Source organism: Sebastes fasciatus, chromosome 8 (assembly GCF_043250625.1).
Source record: "Sebastes fasciatus isolate fSebFas1 chromosome 8, fSebFas1.pri, whole genome shotgun sequence".
In the NCBI taxonomy this organism is placed as follows: domain Eukaryota; kingdom Metazoa; phylum Chordata; class Actinopteri; order Perciformes; family Sebastidae; genus Sebastes; species Sebastes fasciatus.
Genome location: NC_133802.1, coordinates 20,919,747 through 20,940,597, shown reverse-complemented (window position 1 = coordinate 20,940,597; position 20,851 = coordinate 20,919,747). Strand labels below are relative to the sequence as shown.

Below are 20,851 nucleotides of genomic sequence, written 5' to 3'. Positions count from 1 at the left end.
TGTCAATAAAAGACCAATAAAAAAAGTCTTATTTTAATTTTAATTTGACACACCTTATTTTTCACGAGCTACTTGATTCAAATACTGGATGTCCTTGTTTCAAAACCATTAAGTTGGTAAGATTCAATTATTGATATGTGATTAGAATGAAAGATTACCTGGAGAAATGGCCTCCCGTAATTGATGTAAGGCGATCAGCTGGAGAGAGAGAGCACTTTAACCAGAGAACAGACAAATTTAATCTGGTGGTTAAACTGTTGCTTGAGAATAAAACAGCATTAAACCTGTACTAGTCTTAAGCTCTCTGTGGTATTGGTCTTATTCCAACACAGTCTCACATGAAATAGTCAAGAAATGTATTCTTTTATTGTTCTTTTAAAGGGACTATTTGTAACTTTCAGAATTGCTTGTTAACAGCGACACCTGTGGACGTTGAGTCAACGAAGGTCAGCGTCGGGCTCGCGCTTGCTCGCTCTAAATAGACATGAACGAGCATCGCTCAAAACAGTGAGGCGACACACGTCAGCTAAAACCACAATATCACTCTATATTTCACCTGCTTTGCAGTAATGTTAGCTGACCAGACGGAGGTCTCTCCATGAATCACTGCTGATCCTAGTGTTGGCCCGCTTTTACTGCTTCAGCCCCGGAGGCTGAAGCAGTAAAAGCGGGTCGGTGCCGAAGCAGGAAGACAAACGTTATCGTCTCCCGAGACACTGGCACCCGGTCGGAGAAGATAATGTTACTAACTGCGGAGCCCCGTCACTTCACAAGACACGTAGAACCTCTGTTGTTCTGGAGGAGCTGCAGCATTTATTTCTACACAAACGTCCTCTGAACATTCATTAGATATTCTCAGAGCTAAACTAACTCTTCTGCAGTGTGTAGTGAGCGTGCATGCACATCTAGAGGTGGAGCGAGACAGCGAGAATGCGCGCTTTGTTAGTAAAGACAAGCAGAGGAGCAGTCTGAACAGTTTAGCCACACGCGAGCGCGCATATGCAAGCGCGCATGGGATCCCGACCCGGTACATTTATACGTGTAAAAAGTTACAAACAGTCCCTTTAATTTTAATTTTAATTTTAATTCATGTTGTTATATTGTTTTAATTTATCCATCATTTGTAAAATATTATTTGCCTACTTATAAGTAAAAGGTGCCACAGCCTACTGATGAATGACGCAGTTCTGCACATGCGCAGTAGCGGTGGGCGGAGTTTTTCCAGTCGGTCAGGAAGAAGAGGAGAAAGGCGGACACACAGAAAACATCAAGCGGTAATCTTTACTTACTCAGCTTTTAAACGCTTTTAAAACTCTACGCCGATTTTTATTTCCGTCACAGAAGTATCACATCAGTGCGATGAATGCTGTAGTTATAATTCCAGAGAGGAAACCTTGAATGACAGTGATCCCAACCGGGGGAAACAACGTTAGCTTTAATGCTAGCTGAGTGTTAGCTTGGTTTGACAGGCCCGGTCTACACTGAGCAGCCTTTTAGGCAGGAATGGGAACACACAGCACGGAAGAGTTACATGTTTACACCGTCTAGCTCCGAGGCAGCCTCTCTGTTTGCCAACCGATTAGATTGATGTCGTATATATCAGGATCTTTTTAATGATGAAGCATAGAAAGCTTTGTAATGGCACTGTTAAGTTTAGAAGTCATCCTGTATGTGTGAATCAGTACACTATTGGTGCATGTCACAGCCTAAGAGACAACAACAACAACAACAACAACAACACATAATAGATGTAACTCACACTTTGACTTTTATTTACTCCTCTACTTCATGTTTTTTTTTTACATTTATCCTTTGATATTGCAACATATAATTGTTTTTTATTTGTTTGTTTTATTGACACAACAAACATTAATTAATTTAATTGGCTTAATGAATTGTATATATGTGTATATATGTGTTTTTGTTTTTATTTTGTTCTTTTTTTATTTTTATTTATTATTGAATTGACGCTTTGGCAATATTGTTCACCTGACAGTCATGCCAATAAAGCAAATTGAGAAAACCACAACAACAACAGGACATAATAGATGTAACTCACACTCTGCCTTTTATTTACTCCTTTACTTCATGTTTTTTTTTTTTTTTTTTACATTTATCCTTTGATTTTGCAATATATTGTTATTAATTGTTTTTTATTTGTTTGTTTGTTTGTTTTATTGACACAACAAACATGAATTACTTCTTTATTGTTTTCTTCCATTTACATGCATGTTCTTTTTAAATATCTATATATTGTTATTTGCTTAAAGGTCCCATATTATAAAAAAAGTGAGATTTTTATGTTTTTTTATTATAAAGCAGGCTTAAGTCCTATATAAATACTGTGAAAGTATCGAAACACTTAATCCACAGGGAAATACACACAGCCCGTATTCAGAAAGTCTGCATTTGAAACAAGCTGTCAGGATTTCTGCCCATTCGTGATGTCACGAATATACAATATTTAGACCCTTTACCCAGTTTTAAACGTAAACATTGTAAATGTGTCACAGTTTATTTCCTGGTTGCAGTGTATGTGAATGTCATCAGCTGACAGGAAGTATACATGGACCCAAGCTGTTGCCTAGCAACACAATTCTGTTGCAATTCCATCAAAATGCGCTAAAACGGAGCGTTTCAGAAAGAGGGTAAATACAGGTATATTCAGGCTGACAGTATGAGGAAAATAACGTTGTTTTTTTACATTACAGCATGTAAACATGTTCTAGTAGAAACACAAAATACAAGTATGAACCTGAAAATTAGCATAATATGGGACCTTTAATGAATTTTATATGTATATATATATGTTTTTGTTTTTATTTTGTTCTTTTTTAAATTTTTATTTATTATTGAATTTACACTTTGGCAATATTGTTCACCTGACAGTCATGCCAATAAAGCAAATTGAATTGAATTGAAATGATGTGTGGGTGTATATTAAGAGTGGAGAGTACTGATTTCTGATGTTTTGGACTCTTTTTCTCACAGATGGCTGCTATCAGGAAGAAGTTGGTGATAGTTGGGGATGGAGCGTGTGGGAAGACCTGTCTGCTCATAGTCTTCAGTAAGGACCAGTTCCCGGAGGTCTACGTCCCCACTGTGTTTGAGAACTATGTGGCAGACATTGAAGTGGATGGCAAACAGGTGACACATTAAAAAAAAAAAACGCCTATAAACTAGGGTCTGTGGAGCCCAAACGATTCCTTGCAGAGACTATATGGGTGCATAGCAAAATGAGTAAAGTTGTTATCATATTATGACTGCTACCATATAATTTTTTTGTCCAAACTGTAAAACAATTAGGGCTTCAACTAACAATTGTTTTCATTAATGATTATTCAGTTTTTTTGTTTTTTTTACTCGAGTAATTGTTTGGTTTATAAAATGTCAGAAAATGGTGAAAGATGACCATCATAATTTCCTACAGCTTGAGTTGGCATCATTGTTGTCTAACCAACAGTCAAAAACCCAAAGAGAAACAATTTGCTGTAATGTAGGATGCTGAAAATCAATCAAAATGGTCACATTTGAAACCATAAAATGTTTGGAGTTTTTGCTTGAAAGAATTATTTAAATGATAAATCAATTAACCCAGAGACGTTGTATTTAAAACAGCAAATATTCATATTTTGATGAGATGGATCTTTGGCTTTTTTGCTTTAAAAATTACTTTTCTTTAAAAAAATACAACAATTAGTTGATTATCAAAGTAGTTGCTGATCATGTTTGTTTTTCAGCAGCAGCATAGGCCTTCTCTTTTTTTCTCTCTGCTGTCTTCCTAATTAAAGTATAAGAATAATGTAATATGGGGTATGCAAACTTACATACATTCTTAACCTTGTAACTTTAATGCTTAAATGACCCTCTTTACATATCCATTATTCATGCATCTGTCCTTACATGTAACCCTCTCTCTCTCTTTCCTTTCCCAGGTAGAGCTAGCACTTTGGGACACAGCAGGTCAGGAGGACTACGACAGACTGAGGCCTCTCTCCTACCCCGACACTGATGTTATTCTCATGTGCTTTTCTGTAGACAGCCCCGACAGTTTAGGTATAGTCTTTTCAACAGTCACACCGCTATGTATCAAACGCTTTGTGATTGTGATATATGTTTCTAATCACTGCATTCTCTCCCTCTACTCACTGTAGAGAATATTCCAGAAAAGTGGACACCAGAAGTGAAACACTTCTGTCCAAATGTCCCCATTATCCTGGTGGGCAACAAAAAAGATCTGCGCAATGATGAGCACACCAGACGAGAGCTTGCCAAAATGAAACAGGTCAGTTTTTTGTTCAAAATATGCTGATATTTACACGTTATGTTTCTTTATTTGAACAATGCACAAAGAATATTGACCTTTTATAAAACAAGGAGAGATGTAATTCTCCGGGTTTTTAGAAAATTGCTATTTTCCACCGCATATAATATGTTGGTATAAGAGTCGAAATTAAAAACCTTCTCTCTGACACGTTTCTACAGGAGCCAGTTAAATTTGAAGATGGCAAAGAGATGGCAAACCGCATTAGTGCCTACGGCTACCAAGAGTGTTCTGCCAAAACCAAAGATGGCGTGAGGGAAGTCTTTGAGATGGCAACCAGGGCAGCACTGCAGGCCAAGAAACGTGGCAAGAAGTCCACCTGCTGTCTGTTATAGGCTCTGGGAGAAGAGGGGAGCTGCCGTCAAGCACAGACGAAAAGGGGCAGCTTCCATTGAGATTCGACCGGGGAGAAAATTGGGGAGGGCCCAGAAACTTTTACGGATGCTCAATTTCTTATCACCCAAGTATCCTGAGCAAAATTAAAGCAGGCCTTAAATGATTTGATAGGCTCCTACACCTTGGTCCTTGGCCTATATACATTAGATTACGTGCCATTTTGCTCTCGGCTATCAAAAACTTTCAGATCTAGAGAAGACTGTAGGGCAGGTGGTGGTGGGGGGGTGATTTGAATTTGAGTAGATGTAAACAGGGTTGAAAATGTGCCATGATGGGAACCAAGAGAGAAAAAGGTCCTTACCAGGCCAAAGACAATGGGGACATGAGAGAGAAAAAGACATCAATTTATAACAAAAAATAGGTTTGAATTAAGACCATGTCTAAGTGGATTTTACACAGTATCGCCTACATGTAGTGCCTTGAGAGCAGCGGTCAAGAAGAGTAAGTTGTGGGGTAGGGATTCATAACTCCGACGGGGTATTATTTTGTCATTTGTAGTGTCCACACATCACATTTGTGAATGCTTTTCTCCCTGTCATTAGCTTTGCTCCTTCAGGCCCATATTCTGACTCAGGCGCTATGCAGGGGTATGCCTAAACTAGATTGTATGAGATATTTTCCCATACTGAATTACTTACCTGTACTTTAGAGAGAGTGCGTGCGTGTGTGTGCGCGTGTATGCAACTGTATGGTGGTTTGTTTTCTCCAGTGCAGGTCTGCATGCAGTGAATGTGTATATTTTGTGTGGGTGTGTATTAACATTATGTGTCTATGTACTGTATGCATGGAAAAGGTCTTCTGCGTCACTGACCTAACCCCTTGTTTCCATGCCAAAGTTACCCCTGATGGCCACGTTTTATGGCTCAGACGGGTAATGGAATTAACAGCTACTCAGAGTGACATAGAAAACTTTCACTTTACTGGAAGACATTGTACTATACCTAGAGGCACAATCAGGTTAAAACATACGAGTTTTTAGGACCTTTTTTTTTCTGTGTGTACCAGAGATTCATTTGATTGTGTTAATCAGTGGGTCAAATCATGAGTGGTGAAGTTGAATATCCTTTCAGATAGATGATAGGCCTATCTTATTACTATAATGTCCATTATGTACTGTATGTCTTACAAGGCTTTGTAAGGACATGTTAATGATGTGTAATTCAAATTTGCTTTTTACTCAACTTTTCCCCCCATCCCTCCTTTTTAATGATATTGTCATTATTGTATTATTACTTTTTATTGTTGATGTCTCTAATTTTACTTAGTATATTTTAATCAGTTTACTTAATCCTGCTGTTATGATCAGTTTATGTCAGTTAAAATGATAAAAATGTAACCGTAGTATTGTTTAGTTAATTAAAGGTAAAGCTTGGGGGTGCAAGGCTGGAAAGTTTTGGGGGTGGGCTTTTTTTTTTTTCTACTGTGACATATTAAGGTTTCCCAAATAAAGCTGATATTAGGGGTTTTCTGTTGTAAGGTATTTATGTGTTCTTTACCATTTATTCATTAATATTTGCAACAATCTCCCCATATATTTCTGGCATTAATTTACTTTTTTTTCCCCAATAAAAAAACTCATAACCCCTCAAAATATCTTGATTCTATGATTTTTTTTAATATCTGATAAAGCATATAAATAATGCCAAGCAGTGTATCAGTCATATTGGCTACCAGTTTAGGGTTGACCCTGGCTTGGTCTCGTCCAATCAGCGTCGACCTTGATGTGTTCGACCAATCAGAAGCCAGAGTCAGGTATTTTGAACCCTCCTCTGAAATGTTGTTCTTGCTGTGGCCATTTTACACTCCGTGGAAAATAAAATACCCTCCTCACCTGGGCTTCGACATTTAAAGAGCTATTGTCGCTTATACGTGACACTGGTAAGTGTTTGTCCTATTGCAAATACGACTGCAGGTGTTGTGTTCACGACAGCTGACAGACGTCTTTGTGAGGCTAGTCTCTCTGCAAGACAACCTCAGGCTAAGATACGTAGCTTTGCATGCTAACCGAGATGACCGCCACACGTCATTGTTGAATACTCCTTTTTTGGGTTAGTAAGGTTGGGCATGTGCATTGCGCAGTAGTGATGCAGGGTTATGCATCTGTTTGTTTATTTACAGGGTTTTTTTTTGTTGGTGAGTTGTTTGTAAAGCAGTGGTATCAGTCAAAGTTTGCAGAAGTCTGCAGGATTCAAAGATGCAGCTGCAACCTGGTGACAGAACTAAAACAGTGCTGCTACCTGCCTCACACCTTGCACATCACTACTATGCAGGAGGCCTCTATTTGGGGGATTTTTTTTTTTGCAAATTAGTTGCTTTGACTCTCTTGTTTCTAAAAGTCAACCAGCAGAGTTTACTGTGATTCTCCTGATTAGTGCACAGTACATGCATAGACTGCCATTAGACTGTTTTTTCTTGTGGGTGTAGAAACAAATGTTCTTAAAATGCATAAATGTCTCTCTTGGTTTGAAGTAAAGAAATAGATTGCAGCAGCTTAACCTGGTGACAGAACTAAAAATAGTGCTATACCTGCCTCACACCTTGCACATCATTACTATGCACCACAGGAGGCCTCGATTTGGGAGATTTCTTTTTGCAAAGTAGTTGCTTTGACTCTGTTTCTAAAAGTCAACCAGCAAGGTTTACTGTGATTCTGCTGATTAGTGTACAGTACATGCATACACTGCCACTAACCAACACATTGTGTATGATGGGCAGTTTGTTGGTTAGTTACAGTCTATATGCATGCACTGTTTTTTGTTTATTTTGTTTTGCACAATTTAAGACTTTACAACATAACAAAGAAACTAAATGAATAGTATACAGTGCAGGGAGAGGCAAAAAACCCACTGGGCTTATCTGAAGCCTCCACCTAGAGACAAGATTAATATAAAGAAATAATATGACCACATAATAGTGATAACAAAACAATTAGGACAAGATATATATATATATATATAATAGCAACAATAACAATACAGTAAATATATAAAAAAAGACAAGTACAAGACAGCAATTAAATGACCCTTTAAGCGACTTTTGAAACATTTTACAGATGAACAGTTTATTGATGGATGTGAAAAGCTACTCCATAATTTGGTTCCCCTAAATCTTATCGAAAATTGACCTCTACGAGTGTTGGTACTGTGTCTGTGTGTGTGTGTACTGTATGTATGCACTATGTTGTTTTTTTTATTATACTGTATGTGTCCCTAGACAAATTTCCTCCAGGACAATAAAGTCTATCTTATCTAATCTTATTGCTTCTCATTCAAAAGAGTATATTGCCGATGTACTTGCAGGGTATCCAATGCTGTAACCAAATAGAAAAAAGGGCAGACACCAGGAGCAGAGTCAGTGGATCAGCATGGACTATGAGCGGAGGTGAGTTAAAGCAGCAGTGGGTAGAATTGGAGAGAATATGAATAAAAAAAGTTATTTTTATATTAAACGGTCACTATATCCTGGCACTAGTGCATGAGACAGAATGTTGATTAATATTTGATCAGAGCTGCCTAGTTTGACCGTTTGATCGGAGTTTGTGAGTGATTGACAGCTGCCTCCGTTGAATGAACAGCCAATAGGAACGCTCTCTCTCTCTCCTAAATGACCTGTGATTGGCCAAATTCTCCCGTCACGAGATTAGATTTTTTAAACCCTGGAAACAGAGCCATGAGGAGGTGCAGAAGTTTAGTTTTCTCTCAGAACACCTGAATTACAATATGATGAAAGGTTATTATGGAATTTTTGCCCAATGATGCCAAAAACATTCTGCCTACTGCAGGTTTAGACCTTCTTTTGTGCTTTTCTACCCTAAAGAGTATGTGTGTCCGACAAGTCCCTCACATTGTCTTTCACGGTCCGCAGGGGTGGGCGAGGTGACCGCACAGGTCGCTATGGCAACACTCACAACGATCACAACTTTCGTGACATGGACTACAGAGGCTATGGCCAAGAGGATGAGGAGGCAGGAGCAGGATATGATGTCAGAGCCGAGTGTGACAGACCATACTGCCACGAAGAGGGCGTCCGTGACTTCTCACCAGATCGTCTCCAAGACCGTCCGGGGTTTCACCAGAGAGGACATGGGCGAGGGGATATTGGACGTGAGGGGAAAGGGCTCCTGTGGCCCCCATGCCCTCAGTCGCAGCATGATCTAGCCTTAGAGGAGGAGGGATCCAGGCGGGAGTTTGAGCATTTATTGACTGGCCCACAGGAAAGAGGTCGGGGAAAAGGTGGAAGAGGCTTTCCTGAGAACAGTGCCCCTCATTCAGGGGGTAGGGATGGCAACTGGGGTCGTGGTGGTGCCCATTCAGAACAGATGGAGTACAATACGGCAAGACAGAGAGAGGAGGACAGGTTCTCACGTGCGGCGGTGAAGAGAAGGGTAAGCCATAACAAGTCCGTCCTCTTCATAGAGCTGCTGTTTTGTTGTTGACATCGGTTGCTAATTTGTGACTGTCCCATACAGGCTTTTCCGGTGGGGGCAGAGGAGCATAGCTGTGGGAGTGCTGGTCCTGACCTGACCCTTGAGGAGTTGGATCAGAGGGACCAGGACTACCGTGCAGATCTAGACCACAACCAGAGGCCAAGCAACATCATAATGCTTCGCATGCTGCCACCCAATGTCACCGCCAATGAGGTAAGTGTATGTCTCCTGGGCATGTTTTTCTCAACAGTGGTGTGATGATGTCTGGTTCTTGTCTTCAGCCGGCTTAAAATGCTATAATGCCTCTGTGTTTATAGATCCGGGCACAACTTCAGGAGCAGGGGATCCAGCCAAGAGAGGTTCGCCTCATGAGAAACAAATCCTCAGGTGAGAACTTGTCCATTGCCTCGAATCTTTTTTTCTGTTTTTTTTTTTGTTATTCTCCCTTTGTGTCACACTCACCCATTACCAGCTCTTTCACTTCATTGCTCTCTTAGGAGACTTTCCCTCATCTGCTCAGTCTTTTCTCTCTTATTAATAAGCGCCCTCCCTTTCCTTCTTACTGTCACTGTCTTTCTTCATACTCTGACAGCGGGATAGACAGCTGATGCAAAGAATGCATTTATATTTATATACTACAGGCTTTTGCTGCGATTTCTGCTTTAATTTTTTTGGTCTGCTGGTGTCTGAATTCTGGCTAGTGCTCACAGGGCAACAAAACATCCATGCACGCTTCAAATGAGAGCTCTATCCAAAAATGCATGCATACAGCGATAGGTTAGCGATCTTCACTCCATGGCATTAATTTTTCCTTTTCGGCTTGACTCTCTTATCATCTTTACCCTTTCATGATTCTGCCTCATCCATCTTGAAGTGAGATGTGTCTGAGTAGATGAACAATGCTCTCAAACTAACCGTGTCAACCGAGAAATCAGCTGCGGAAGCAGCGTACGTTTGATGGTGTTTGTCATTGTAGCTATTTTTGAGTGTGTGTGAGTGTGGGGATGTAAGTGTTGCAGCTACCTCTCAGCTACGTGAGCGTCATCCATACCACTCAGAAAAGCTTGTCTTTTTCTAAAGGTTTTTTTCCATTAAGATCATTGTCTCACTGGCCTCCCCCTTTGCTAACGCACTGGTTGTCTGTAAGGTGTGCTGATCTGACTCAGGCACACTTACAGTCCCCTGCACTGCTCTGTCTTTCTCACCTCCGCATCACTGTTTCCTCTGTTTTTAGGATAAGTCTCAGTGTTAAATGTTTAAATGATGATCTTTTGTGATTGCACTCCATGTAATATACCATATACAGTGTTGTTTATAGAATATGTAAATCTAAATATGTTGTATAATGTGTTCTCAATCAGTTATAGTAATGCATGGACAGAATATGGAGCATTCCACCACAGTGCTACATAGTTCAGACCTCTCAGACTAGCAGAGATATGCTTGTATGTGTGTGTGTGTGTGTATCTGTGTGTGCGTCTGTTTTGTTGGTGCCTGGGTGCTTCATCATTCAAAGCCAAAAAGCTCAGACTCAAACTGATGAGTGGGTAGGATTCTCCCTCTCTATCCCTCTCTCCTTGACCCTGTTGAGATACTTTGACATTGCGTCCTCCCACCCTTGCAGAGAATTTGACAGCGGCTCTCCAAACTGGCTGTCAGGTGTGTTATTTCCAAGGGAGAGAGGAAGCAATGATTTATTCTATTAGTGCTGATACAGGGTCTCTCTCTCTCCTCTGGACATGAAGCACTAACCCCTCACTGCGTTGTTGTTATGTTGTTGTTGTTGTTGTTCGGTTACCATGGCGCTGGGCGGTGTCCAGGTCAGAGCCGAGGATTCGCCTTCGTCGAGTTTAATGTCATACAGGAGGCCACCCGCTGGATGGAGACCAACCAGGTCACTCTCCCCTACACAGACACACATACACATATATACACGCATTATAATGGGACATATATGTTAATATGAGGACAAATGTACAGTCACATCATACCCTGTCATGTGCACATGATGCATTCCAGTATGGTATTAGACACACAGAGTGGAGACATAATTATTGTCCCTGAGGTAGGTAGGTCTTTGCACTTTTTGGGGAAATCCATCTTTTCTTTCTGCTTATACAGAATTCCACAAACAGGCAAATTCATGTTACATCATGCTGACGTCTGTCTGTCTGGGGCCTAACTACATAGTTGTCATAACTGGACCCTCCCAGTCACATTTGCTCATCATTTGCCCAATACAAGCTCCTCTATTATATAGAGGTCTCCTCTTTCTTCAGTGACATGTTCTCACTCTCTCTGGGATAGTGTGACAGTGTGAATATAAGTTCTCACATGGTCTATTGTATGCTGAATCAGAACCAATATAGTACTTCATTTTTTTTGTTTTTGAACCTTCCATATCTGGCTCATCTACCATTTATGACATCTTTAGGATGGAGCTATTGTCTATTAGGGGGATGAAGGTGGTGACAGTGGGATGGGATGTGTGGAACACTGTGAAAAGGTTTCCCCTTAAGGGGGGAGGGATGACACAATTGAACAAAACACATTGTGTCCTTAAAAATGGACACCCACACACACTACACATACACCATCTCAGTCCGTCCCAATTTCCTAAAGCTGAAGGTTGCAATTCTCTGGTGTCCTCTTTCTCTCAGCCTCAGTTCTACTCTCTCTCTCTCTCTCTCTCTCTCTCTCTATATATCTCTCTCTCTCTCTGTCCCCCTCTCCCTCTCGTCCCTTTCATTCTCTCTCATCTCTTGTGAGATGAGGCCTTTCTCTGGCATGTGTGGCCTAATTATCACTGATAATCATTCTTTGTTCCCCCTCCCTCTCTTTCTTTTTCTTTCAGGCAGTGCTGTTGATTCTGGGACAAAGAGTGTCGATGCACTACAGCGACCCGAAACCGCGTGCCAATGAGGACTGGCTTTGCAACAAGGTTGTGTGTTTGCATTGTGTGGCATGCATATATGGGAATCTAAATTTGTGAATTGTTTGCATGTATATCAGTCGCTGTAGTTGCTCTCACTCTTTTAAATTAGTATTTTAACAGTAGGTCATGTAACGTTTCAACAGTGTGGTGTGCAAAACTTTAAAAGGAGAGAGAAGTGCTTCAAATGCAGTGTGCCTAAATCAGGTAAAGTTTAACCCCGGCTACTGTAAATATTTCAACTCTTCTCCCTTTTACAATAGTACAAGCTCCCTCACACCATATAATAATACATAAATGGCTTGTTGTCTTTCCCCAGAGGCTGAGCTGAAGTTGCCTCAGTTGCAGAGAGATTTGCCCGTTGGTCTTCAAAAGGAGGGAGCCCAGGGTTTATTGCCCTTGCCAGCACCCTACCACTCCTCTGGTCCTACTGTCAACCCAGGACAGGCTGCACAGCAGGCAGATGTTGCCAATGACAGTAAGTCCTTCTCTTGACATTTTTGCCACCATGGCAATTTCTTCTTCTATTCAGAAAGACCTACTTTGATGCAGTGTTAATTTCGTTAACAAAGACTAAATATGTTCATCAATGGCCGAGACGATAACGAGATGTGACCGACATTGTTTACCACTAACTGTGACTATATCAACAGGCCATATTGTAGACAAAAAAGACAAGACTAAAATGTAGTTGATTGACAAAAAAAGAGGAGCCTAAGTATTAGAGATTTTTTTTTTTCTTCAACGCAGTGATTCCGTTTCCTGTGCCAGATCAGGACTACACAATGAGCACAGTCAGGAGGACTCGGAGTAACTTACTTAAGTTAAATTTATCAATGACAACAACAACAGGGCTTTGGGGAAAGAAACAAGGCATATTTTGGCTGCTAGATTAGATTGACTGAAATGTTCAATATAATCTGATGACTAATAAAAGACTAAAATGGCAACAGTTTTCATTGACTAGAATTAAAATAGTTATGGTTTTCTTTGATTAATGGTGCTTTCACAAGCCAGCTTGTAGTCCACTTTTAATCGAACAATGGTGCGGTTCGTTTGGGCAGTTATGAACGCAGTAATCATATTCTGGTGCGGACCAAGGAGAAGGGATTCGTGCACACAGTAGATCAGTGACGAGTCAAAGTCATTTTTTAAATTGGTCTGCTTTAATTTGTGCACTGTGAAACTAAACCAGACTAAATAGAAAACAAAAGTATCAATTTCACTCTGATTCCTTGTGAAAGCGTCCCCCAGACTTTTAGTCAACTGAAACTTGACCCAAAAGAAACAGCATGAGGTTGACTAAATATGATAAAAACTAACAAGGACTACGACTAAATAAAAAAATTAGCTGACAAAATTAACACTACTTTTGTGTAACCTTTCTATTTTTGTAATCATTGTTTATTTTATCAATGGCTTCATTTATGTGTACTAATATATTGGAAAATATTGTGTAATGTGGATTATGGCAAATACTCTTACTCTTATTATGTTTTGAAACATTTTTCTCTACCTAGCTACTGTATAGCTTGCAAACCAGAAGAGGGGGCATCATGGGATTCTTGCTTTTACAACACTGTTTATTATCTGGAATCCAAAATGTTAAAAATTGTGTTAAAGAATATAATTATATCTCATCCTCTCCTACACCAGCTCTGATACTAAGGAACCTTGGCCCGCATACGTCAGTTGATACCATCTTATCTGCTTTGGCTCCATTTGCCACTCTCTCCCCTTCCAACGTTCGCCTAATCAAGGACAAGCACACACATCTCAACAGGGGCTTTGCCTTTCTACAGCTCTCTACTATAGTGGTGAGAAACATAAACACACATGCACAAGTGTTAGACATATTGTCATTCACTTTTAATCCATTGATTAATCCATACACAAATCATTTTGAGATTTGTGTACTGATGATTTTAAAATGAGCTTTATCCTAAACATACATAACACACACACACATAAACAGTTACACACAACTCGCACTAACTCGCAGTTCTCTGTATGTTTTATCAACAGGAGGCATCTCAGCTGCTCCAGATCTTGCAGGCTCTGCAGCCACCTCTCTCTATTGACGGGAAAGCTATTGTGGTGGAGTTTGCCAAAGGCTCCAAACGGTAAACACTCACACACCCAAACAGTGCTTTAGAGAAACCACAAGAGCACTTCAATTATAGCACATTATTGCTATGGCACAAAGAATAATATTATAGGTTCAAATCAATGATTAAAACATCACATTAAAACTCAAATTGGAAATTAGTATCCTTGAAATTAGTAGCCTAAAAATAGTGACTTGTATTTTTGTGTCACAAAGAAAAGTTTTTAAATGTTGGTCACCAGAAACCGTCTCTGTGCCTCTTTTCTATGCCAGTGATGTGTTCCTGACGGACGGCAGCAGAGTGAGTGCTGCTACAGTGGCCAGCACAGCTATAGCTGCTGCACAGTGGGCTGTCACGCAGGTAACCTGAATGACTTCATTACAGAAAAAGAAAACATAAGGGTGTAACACATCTTTAATTTCAAAATGTATATTTATGATTGTATTCTTGTGTATTTCTTTTTATGTTTTTCATTCTCAGACTGCTCAGAATGGATCAGGTGGAGGCCAGAGTATAGATACAGCAGTGTATCAGCAGGGGGCAGCAGTAACATACAGTCACGAAGGAAATGAATACTCTGGGCTGGATGGCACAACTTTCAAGACCCACGCAGATGCCAGGGTTGCTCTTTTACCCGGTGCAGGAACGGCCCTGATGGGGGCCTACGGTGGAGGAGCAGTCCAGGGTTAGTATCACATATGCTAAACATATAGAGCCTATTACCTGTATTATCTATACATAGGAATGGGTAACGTTAAGATTTTAACGGTACTACTACTCTTACTGATGCTGCTTATCGATCTGGTACTTTACCGGTGCCCTTAACGGTTCTTTTTGTTGTTTTTTAAGAGAACAAAATCAAACAAATGAATAACAGAATTAACATTGCTTTATTTTGTCATACTGTATATAAATTAACATATGAGTAGCAACAGCAGTGTTTTGAACAAATAACTTATAATGTGATTATTAAAATGTAAAATAAACAATTATTTATAGTATAAGAAACAGTCATGTTTTGAACAAATCACTATTATAAACTATAATGTGATGATGGAAATGTAAAGTAAATGAATTAAACAATTATTAAATGCAAAAGAAAATATAGGTGGAATTTATGAATGCACCCATATTTAGGTTATATCTAAACAATCAGCTGGCTAATGGTTACTTTTAATCATTAACCCATGTTTGTATAATTTTGTTAACTCCGTGTGGGCTCTAGGCTGTTAGTGTACATAACATACCTGAGGTGGATGGGGCAACGAGGGATGAACTACAAGCTAGTCTGTTGAAAACGGTGCATTTGGCGGTGTTTCCGCCCTAACAAGCAAACGACTTGCTGCACTTTTGGCAACAAGTATTGTCTGCATCGACTCAAATTTAAGTATAACCACACTTTTGATTGTTTTGATTTCTCTCCGCCATTGTTGGATCAGGGTCTCCGATCTCAGTGTGTGGAGAGAGGCAGAGAGAGCTGGCCCCGCCCCTCGTACACAGATCTCTCCTCTGGATTGGAAAATGCATCATTGACGAATGTTTTAATCTTATTACAAATTAGAAACAGAGTTTGTGAGATCAAAAGTGCAAGATAGAGTTTACATAGCCTAAATAAATAGGAAATCAATTTTCTTAAGTTCTCCAACACCGATAGCAGAACTGTTAACGTCAGAGCTTATCGATACTACGGTCTTGAAAAAATGAGCCCCGGGGCTCGTTTAGTACCGGGTATCGGTACCCATTACTATCTATATACCTGTATACATTTGAATTGAACCTTTGTTAACTTAAGGCACCTGTTTGTGTGTGCTCACTACTGTGCAGCTGAGGCACTGACATCTGGATCAGCAGTCGTACAGCAGCCTCTTACTCATACACAGACTGCTCTCCTCTCCACGGCTACCACACCAGTTACACAGGTACAAGAATAGTTTGCATTCCTTCTTTTATTTTTGCATTATTTCACGTCATTACTTTCTTGGTTTTATGAACTCTGTGACTCCACAGGTTGAGATCGTGGGAAAACCACAACCAGCTGCTCCCAGCCAACCTGCGACCCCAGGCACTGAACATGAGCTCCAGCAATACCGTAAGGCTTTGTGTTCCCAGTGTTGCCTAGTATGCCTACAGCTTGGGAAGTTATTTGCAGTGTTCAACCCCAAACGGGGTATGCAAACAGCATTAGGAATCGAGACTTGGCTTTAAAAAACACAGAATCAACACCTTCACTAATGACTGCAAATAGATGTAGCTTTGTGGCAGACATTTCGGTCAAACTAGTTTCACCAGACTTTTTAAAAATGAAAAAATCCTGTATATAAAATAGTTTTTTGGTGGATAACTGCTATGTGTTAACTAAGTGTTTATCGGAATGTATGAATCACGATGCTGCTGCTGATTAACAGTGAATCTAACCTGTTATGATCGATTAAAGGTTTAAATTTGATATCTGACCCTGAGGTGAATGTCCTGTGTGTTTGACTGCAGCTGTGCCAGATGTGTCCACATACCAGTATGACGAAAGCTCTGGCTACTATTACGACCCACTCACAGGCCTCTACTATGACCCTAACTCCCAGGTAAAGAGTGGCGAATGTACTGCAGTTTAAATATCAAGCCAGCGCTCTTTGAAACATTTTTCAGAATGTGTCTTCTTCCTCAGCATTTCAGTCTGGTTTTGTGTGCCCCTCCTCTATTGCAGTACTACTACAATCCTCACACTCAGCAGTACATGTACTGGGATGGAGAGAAGCACACCTACATTCCTGCTGCTGCCGGCCAGTCCAACTCCGAAGGTGGTCCCACGAGTATTGGCGAAGCCCCTTCAGACTCACCGTTTGCTACCCATGGCAAGGAGAAGAAAGACAAACCCAAGAGTAAAACCGCTCAACAGGTACTCTACAACCTGGATACAAGTTCAAGCACTGACAGATGTGCACAGAAAACTAAATTTACCTTTGGATTTCAAAGTGAACCTCCATCATAAAGTTTTTTGTATATTGATTCGACATTTGTACAGCTTTGTAAGTTTCAGTATGTATGATTCAACACATCTGTTAGTGGACAAAATAACAATACCTTACAATATAATATAATACAGTTTAGTTCAGACCAAAATTACCATAGTTCTTTTAAAACCTCAAACGTATTCTGGAAATGTTAGACTTCACCAAGGTAGTATTTATTGAAGAGCTACTGAGTTGGATTGCATTATTGTATGTTGTCCACCCTTGATGTGGGCGACTTTTCAAATTGTAAATCTTCCTCTGTTCAGTCTGTATATATATATATATATATATATATATATATATATATGACTAACTTGCATCTCTTGGGCCTTTTATTAATAGATTGCCAAAGATATGGAGCGCTGGGCGAAGAGTCTCAACAGACACAAGGAGAACATGCGTTCTGTCTCCTCCTCCCCTGCCGTCGGCTCCACAGCGCTGCCGCCTGGTTACACTCGGGCGCCCGGCCACAGTCGCCTAGATGACCGCCGAGAGTCTGCTAGTGCTGACGCAGGCTATGCTGTTCTGGAGAAAAAGGTACATGACTCTGACACACACAGGCTTAGCTGTAAACACCTGTTTTCCCTTCGGGGCAGCAGGGTATCATGTCCATCAACCAGAGGACTATGGCTCCTACAACCACTCATCCTGCCCCAGTGCAAGTAATAAGACAATGTCTCTTACTAACTGACCTGGTAATCCCTCTGATCTCGCTTTTCTGTCCTGCAGGGTGCGCTGTCTGAGCGACCTCAGATTTTTCTGGACCAGATCCGACAAAGTACAGAAGTAAGGGCATGGTCAAAGTGATTGTATTTGTAATGTATCTGTGTTGGTCTGTTCTCATAATTTTTCGAACACCCTGTCTTTTTAGAGAGGATGCTAAAAAACGTTTTTTCAAGCATACTATTACTATTTCTGTGTCTATAGACATGTTTCCACTGCATGGTACAGCTCTGCTCTGCTCGACTCGACTCACTTTTAGTACCAGGTCCTTTTCTTTATGCCGTGTTTCTAGTGCAGGTAGAACCCCCTTAGTGTGGGCAGGATTCTTAACTGATCGCCGTAGCAACAGTGCGTGAAACTGCTGTAATATCATCTTCAACGGGACACTCACTGAATCATTTCAACGGCAACCAAACAGAGGATCTGTGTTTGCCAATTGTACGGCATAGTGTACAACGTAGTGTGTCCGGTATGGGTGCAAATCAATGGGGCCCACAATATTATCCCATTATTTAAGTCACAATACGATCTTATTGCGATTTTAAACATTTAGCGATATGCTGGGTATTGCAATAAGATATATTGCGATTTATTACCTTTTTTTCAACTGAAAATTAGGCAGTTTGTCAACATCTGTTTTATCTAATAAGAAACAGTTTTCACTCTGTTCATCTCAGAGTTTTGATTCACATATCTTGAGGTCAGAGGTCAATGGAAATGCAAAAATAACCCTTCTAATGTGTAACAAACTGAACTGAACTGGATTGGACTGGACTGCTTGGTGGAGACGTGCGTTCTGTTCCTCATTTGCTCTTGCATCTTATTTCTATAGCGTTCGCCTCCTCAGCAGCAGGGTCTGGTCCCAGCCTACAGCGGAGAAACTGACAGCGAGGAAGAAGGAGGCGACAGAGATGAGAAAGACGGAAGAATGACAGACTGGGTTAAACTGGCTTGTCTGCTGTGTAGGAGGCAGTTCCCCAGCAAGGAGGCGCTCATCAGGCACCAGCAGCTCTCTGAGCTACACAAGGTGGTTACAAAAACAGCTTGAATCTTATTTCACACCTTTACAAACATCGCATAAATGATGAATTAGGAACATCTGTTCACTCCTGGCTGGAAACCTTTTTCAGTGTATTTTATTAAATGATTGTCTCATACATTCTTCACTATTTGTCATATAAAGGGTGTCTAAAAATGACAAAGGTGCCGCCTCCTCTTTTAAACATGTCTAAACTTCTACCTGTTATCCGTCCGCCCTCAGCAAAACTTGGAGCAGAGAAGAATCCAGCAAGAATCTGCTGGCAAAGAGGTTGGTTGAGCCTCAGGGTGCGACTGTAGGAGTTGAACAACATTGTATAGAGTAATTATATTTATAGTAGTAGTATTCACTTCATTGCCTTCTTTTTGCTTGCAGAGACTTGTGGATGGACCTGAGCCTCCTGATCCTAAGAGGAGGAAGTTTAGCCCCATGTAAGCAGCAGTGAAGTCTCAAATATTCCCTTAAATAATCACAGATCTCATCCCATTATCTAACTAGCTACCCCCAGAAATGTATGGTGATATCTTATCTGTAGTGTAAGGTCTGTTGCTGTCTTTCTACTTGGGTTGTGTGTGCACTTAATGTTATTTTATTATTTTTCTCTTTAGCGACGGGATCACAGGCACCAGTCTTGGCGCCAGGATGCTGCAGGGAGGAGTGAAAAAAGGGCTTCTTTTGCGCAACATGCAAGTGGAATGAGCCCTCACCCTGAAATCTCAACGTCCTGACCCGGGACAGGGGGAACGACGAATCCTAGCACGCAACACTTCACCATTAACATCATATATAGATAATAGATGAACCTCTTAATTTTGGTTTGACATTACAATTACCTCAAACAGTGGTAATACACTCATGAACTGATCCTGTAGCAGTGGATGTCAGGATAATGCACAGAATGCACTTTTTTTGCTTTCTTCCTGAATGATGCAGTTTGGGGTTCTCACTTGCTTCGGAGCTTGTGCGTGATAAACAAGCTTTATGTGGTTGGGAAACATTTGGGATTTTCTAATATTACTGTCTATGCACCATAGATTTTGTTTTTTAATTTAATGCTATATGCCTTGTCATTCAGTGAATGACTGATCTGGGCATGAACATTTTAGAAGAGACCTCATGAACTGGACAGGGTCGGATGAAAAAGTGTCTGTTTGTCATGAATTCACAATGTAGGCCTAATACATCATTATCTCTGGAGAAAGTTATTTTTTATTTCTTGTATTTTACCAATAATGTGACTGTGTTTCATCAAGCTTGTGTAAATTAATTCAGAATAACACATTTTCATCATTATCAATGATTTATGTCTTTGTATGGGCAAGCCAGTAAACAGTTGCTAATATTTCGACATTTTAACTTGAAATTTCCAAAGCTGTGTTTTTGCAAATCGGTGGTTTAACAAAAGAGGAATATAAATAATGCAACACCTTGACCCGCAGAAATTGTACAGCTGTTGCACGGTTGCACATTAGTCTCACCCTGAGAATGTGTTTTCTGTTTCAAATTCAAATAAGCTTCATTGGCATGAATGTTCAGGTTACATTATTGCCAAAGCGAAATTACATATTAATAAATAATTACATTTCACAAGAAATAATCAAAATATACCAAATACATTTTAAATATACATTCTTTTACAGAAACATGTTTGGAGCTTGTAGCACCTATTATCGTATGTCAACATATTTTGCAGCTAATATTGCACATTGATTTTTCTCCCCACATTAAGTATGGTATTTTCTTAGGATCAGGGAGATGGATTAACTCAGGATATATGTTATTTATTTTTTCTTCAAAGAAAACATCTGTCGCATCCTTTTATATTTTTCACAGCACAGTAAGAAGTGAGCATCAAATGAGTCTTTAACACACCTGTGCTCGTGTTAGGGATGTTG

The 20,851-nt window shown here is 40.2% G+C and overlaps 2 protein-coding genes across 2 annotated transcripts; both read left to right on the top strand.

The window, feature by feature from the left end:
• Nucleotides 1-1,166: 1,166 nt before the first annotated feature.
• LOC141772806 (rho-related GTP-binding protein RhoA-C-like) lies at nt 1,167-6,311 on the top strand. The gene is made up of 5 exons (XM_074644222.1): nt 1,167-1,274; nt 2,992-3,147; nt 3,936-4,056; nt 4,155-4,285; nt 4,486-6,311. Exons 1-5 carry the CDS (start codon nt 1,173-1,175, stop codon nt 4,657-4,659), a joined length of 684 nt encoding a protein of 227 aa, XP_074500323.1. The 5' UTR covers nt 1,167-1,172; the 3' UTR covers nt 4,660-6,311.
• A 150-nt stretch (nt 6,312-6,461) lies between these two features.
• Nucleotides 6,462-20,553, top strand: rbm10 (RNA binding motif protein 10). The gene is made up of 23 exons (XM_074644218.1): nt 6,462-6,598; nt 8,020-8,101; nt 8,585-9,104; nt 9,189-9,359; nt 9,464-9,533; nt 10,967-11,040; nt 12,001-12,087; nt 12,225-12,285; nt 12,398-12,556; nt 13,735-13,895; nt 14,104-14,201; nt 14,459-14,546; nt 14,667-14,871; nt 16,011-16,105; nt 16,194-16,275; nt 16,674-16,765; nt 16,888-17,079; nt 17,537-17,731; nt 17,924-17,980; nt 18,750-18,944; nt 19,179-19,226; nt 19,332-19,387; nt 19,565-20,553. The coding sequence occupies exons 2-23, from the start codon at nt 8,085-8,087 to the stop codon at nt 19,653-19,655; spliced, it is 2,814 nt and encodes a 937-aa protein (XP_074500319.1). The 5' UTR covers nt 6,462-6,598; nt 8,020-8,084; the 3' UTR covers nt 19,656-20,553.
• The last annotated feature ends 298 nt before the right edge of the window (nt 20,554-20,851 follow it).

Coding starts and splice junctions, on each gene's coding strand:
- LOC141772806 (XM_074644222.1), top strand. CDS start 1,173: ATGAATGACGCAGTTCTGCACATGCGCAGTAGCGGTGGGCGGAGTTTT. Junction 1,275..2,991: donor CACACAGAAAACATCAAGCG/GTAATCTTTACT, acceptor TTTTTCTCACAG/ATGGCTGCTATCAGGAAGAA. Junction 4,286..4,485: donor AGCTTGCCAAAATGAAACAG/GTCAGTTTTTTG, acceptor ACGTTTCTACAG/GAGCCAGTTAAATTTGAAGA.
- rbm10 (XM_074644218.1), top strand. Junction 9,105..9,188: donor GTGCGGCGGTGAAGAGAAGG/GTAAGCCATAAC, acceptor TGTCCCATACAG/GCTTTTCCGGTGGGGGCAGA. Junction 12,557..13,734: donor GGCAGATGTTGCCAATGACA/GTAAGTCCTTCT, acceptor CTCCTACACCAG/CTCTGATACTAAGGAACCTT.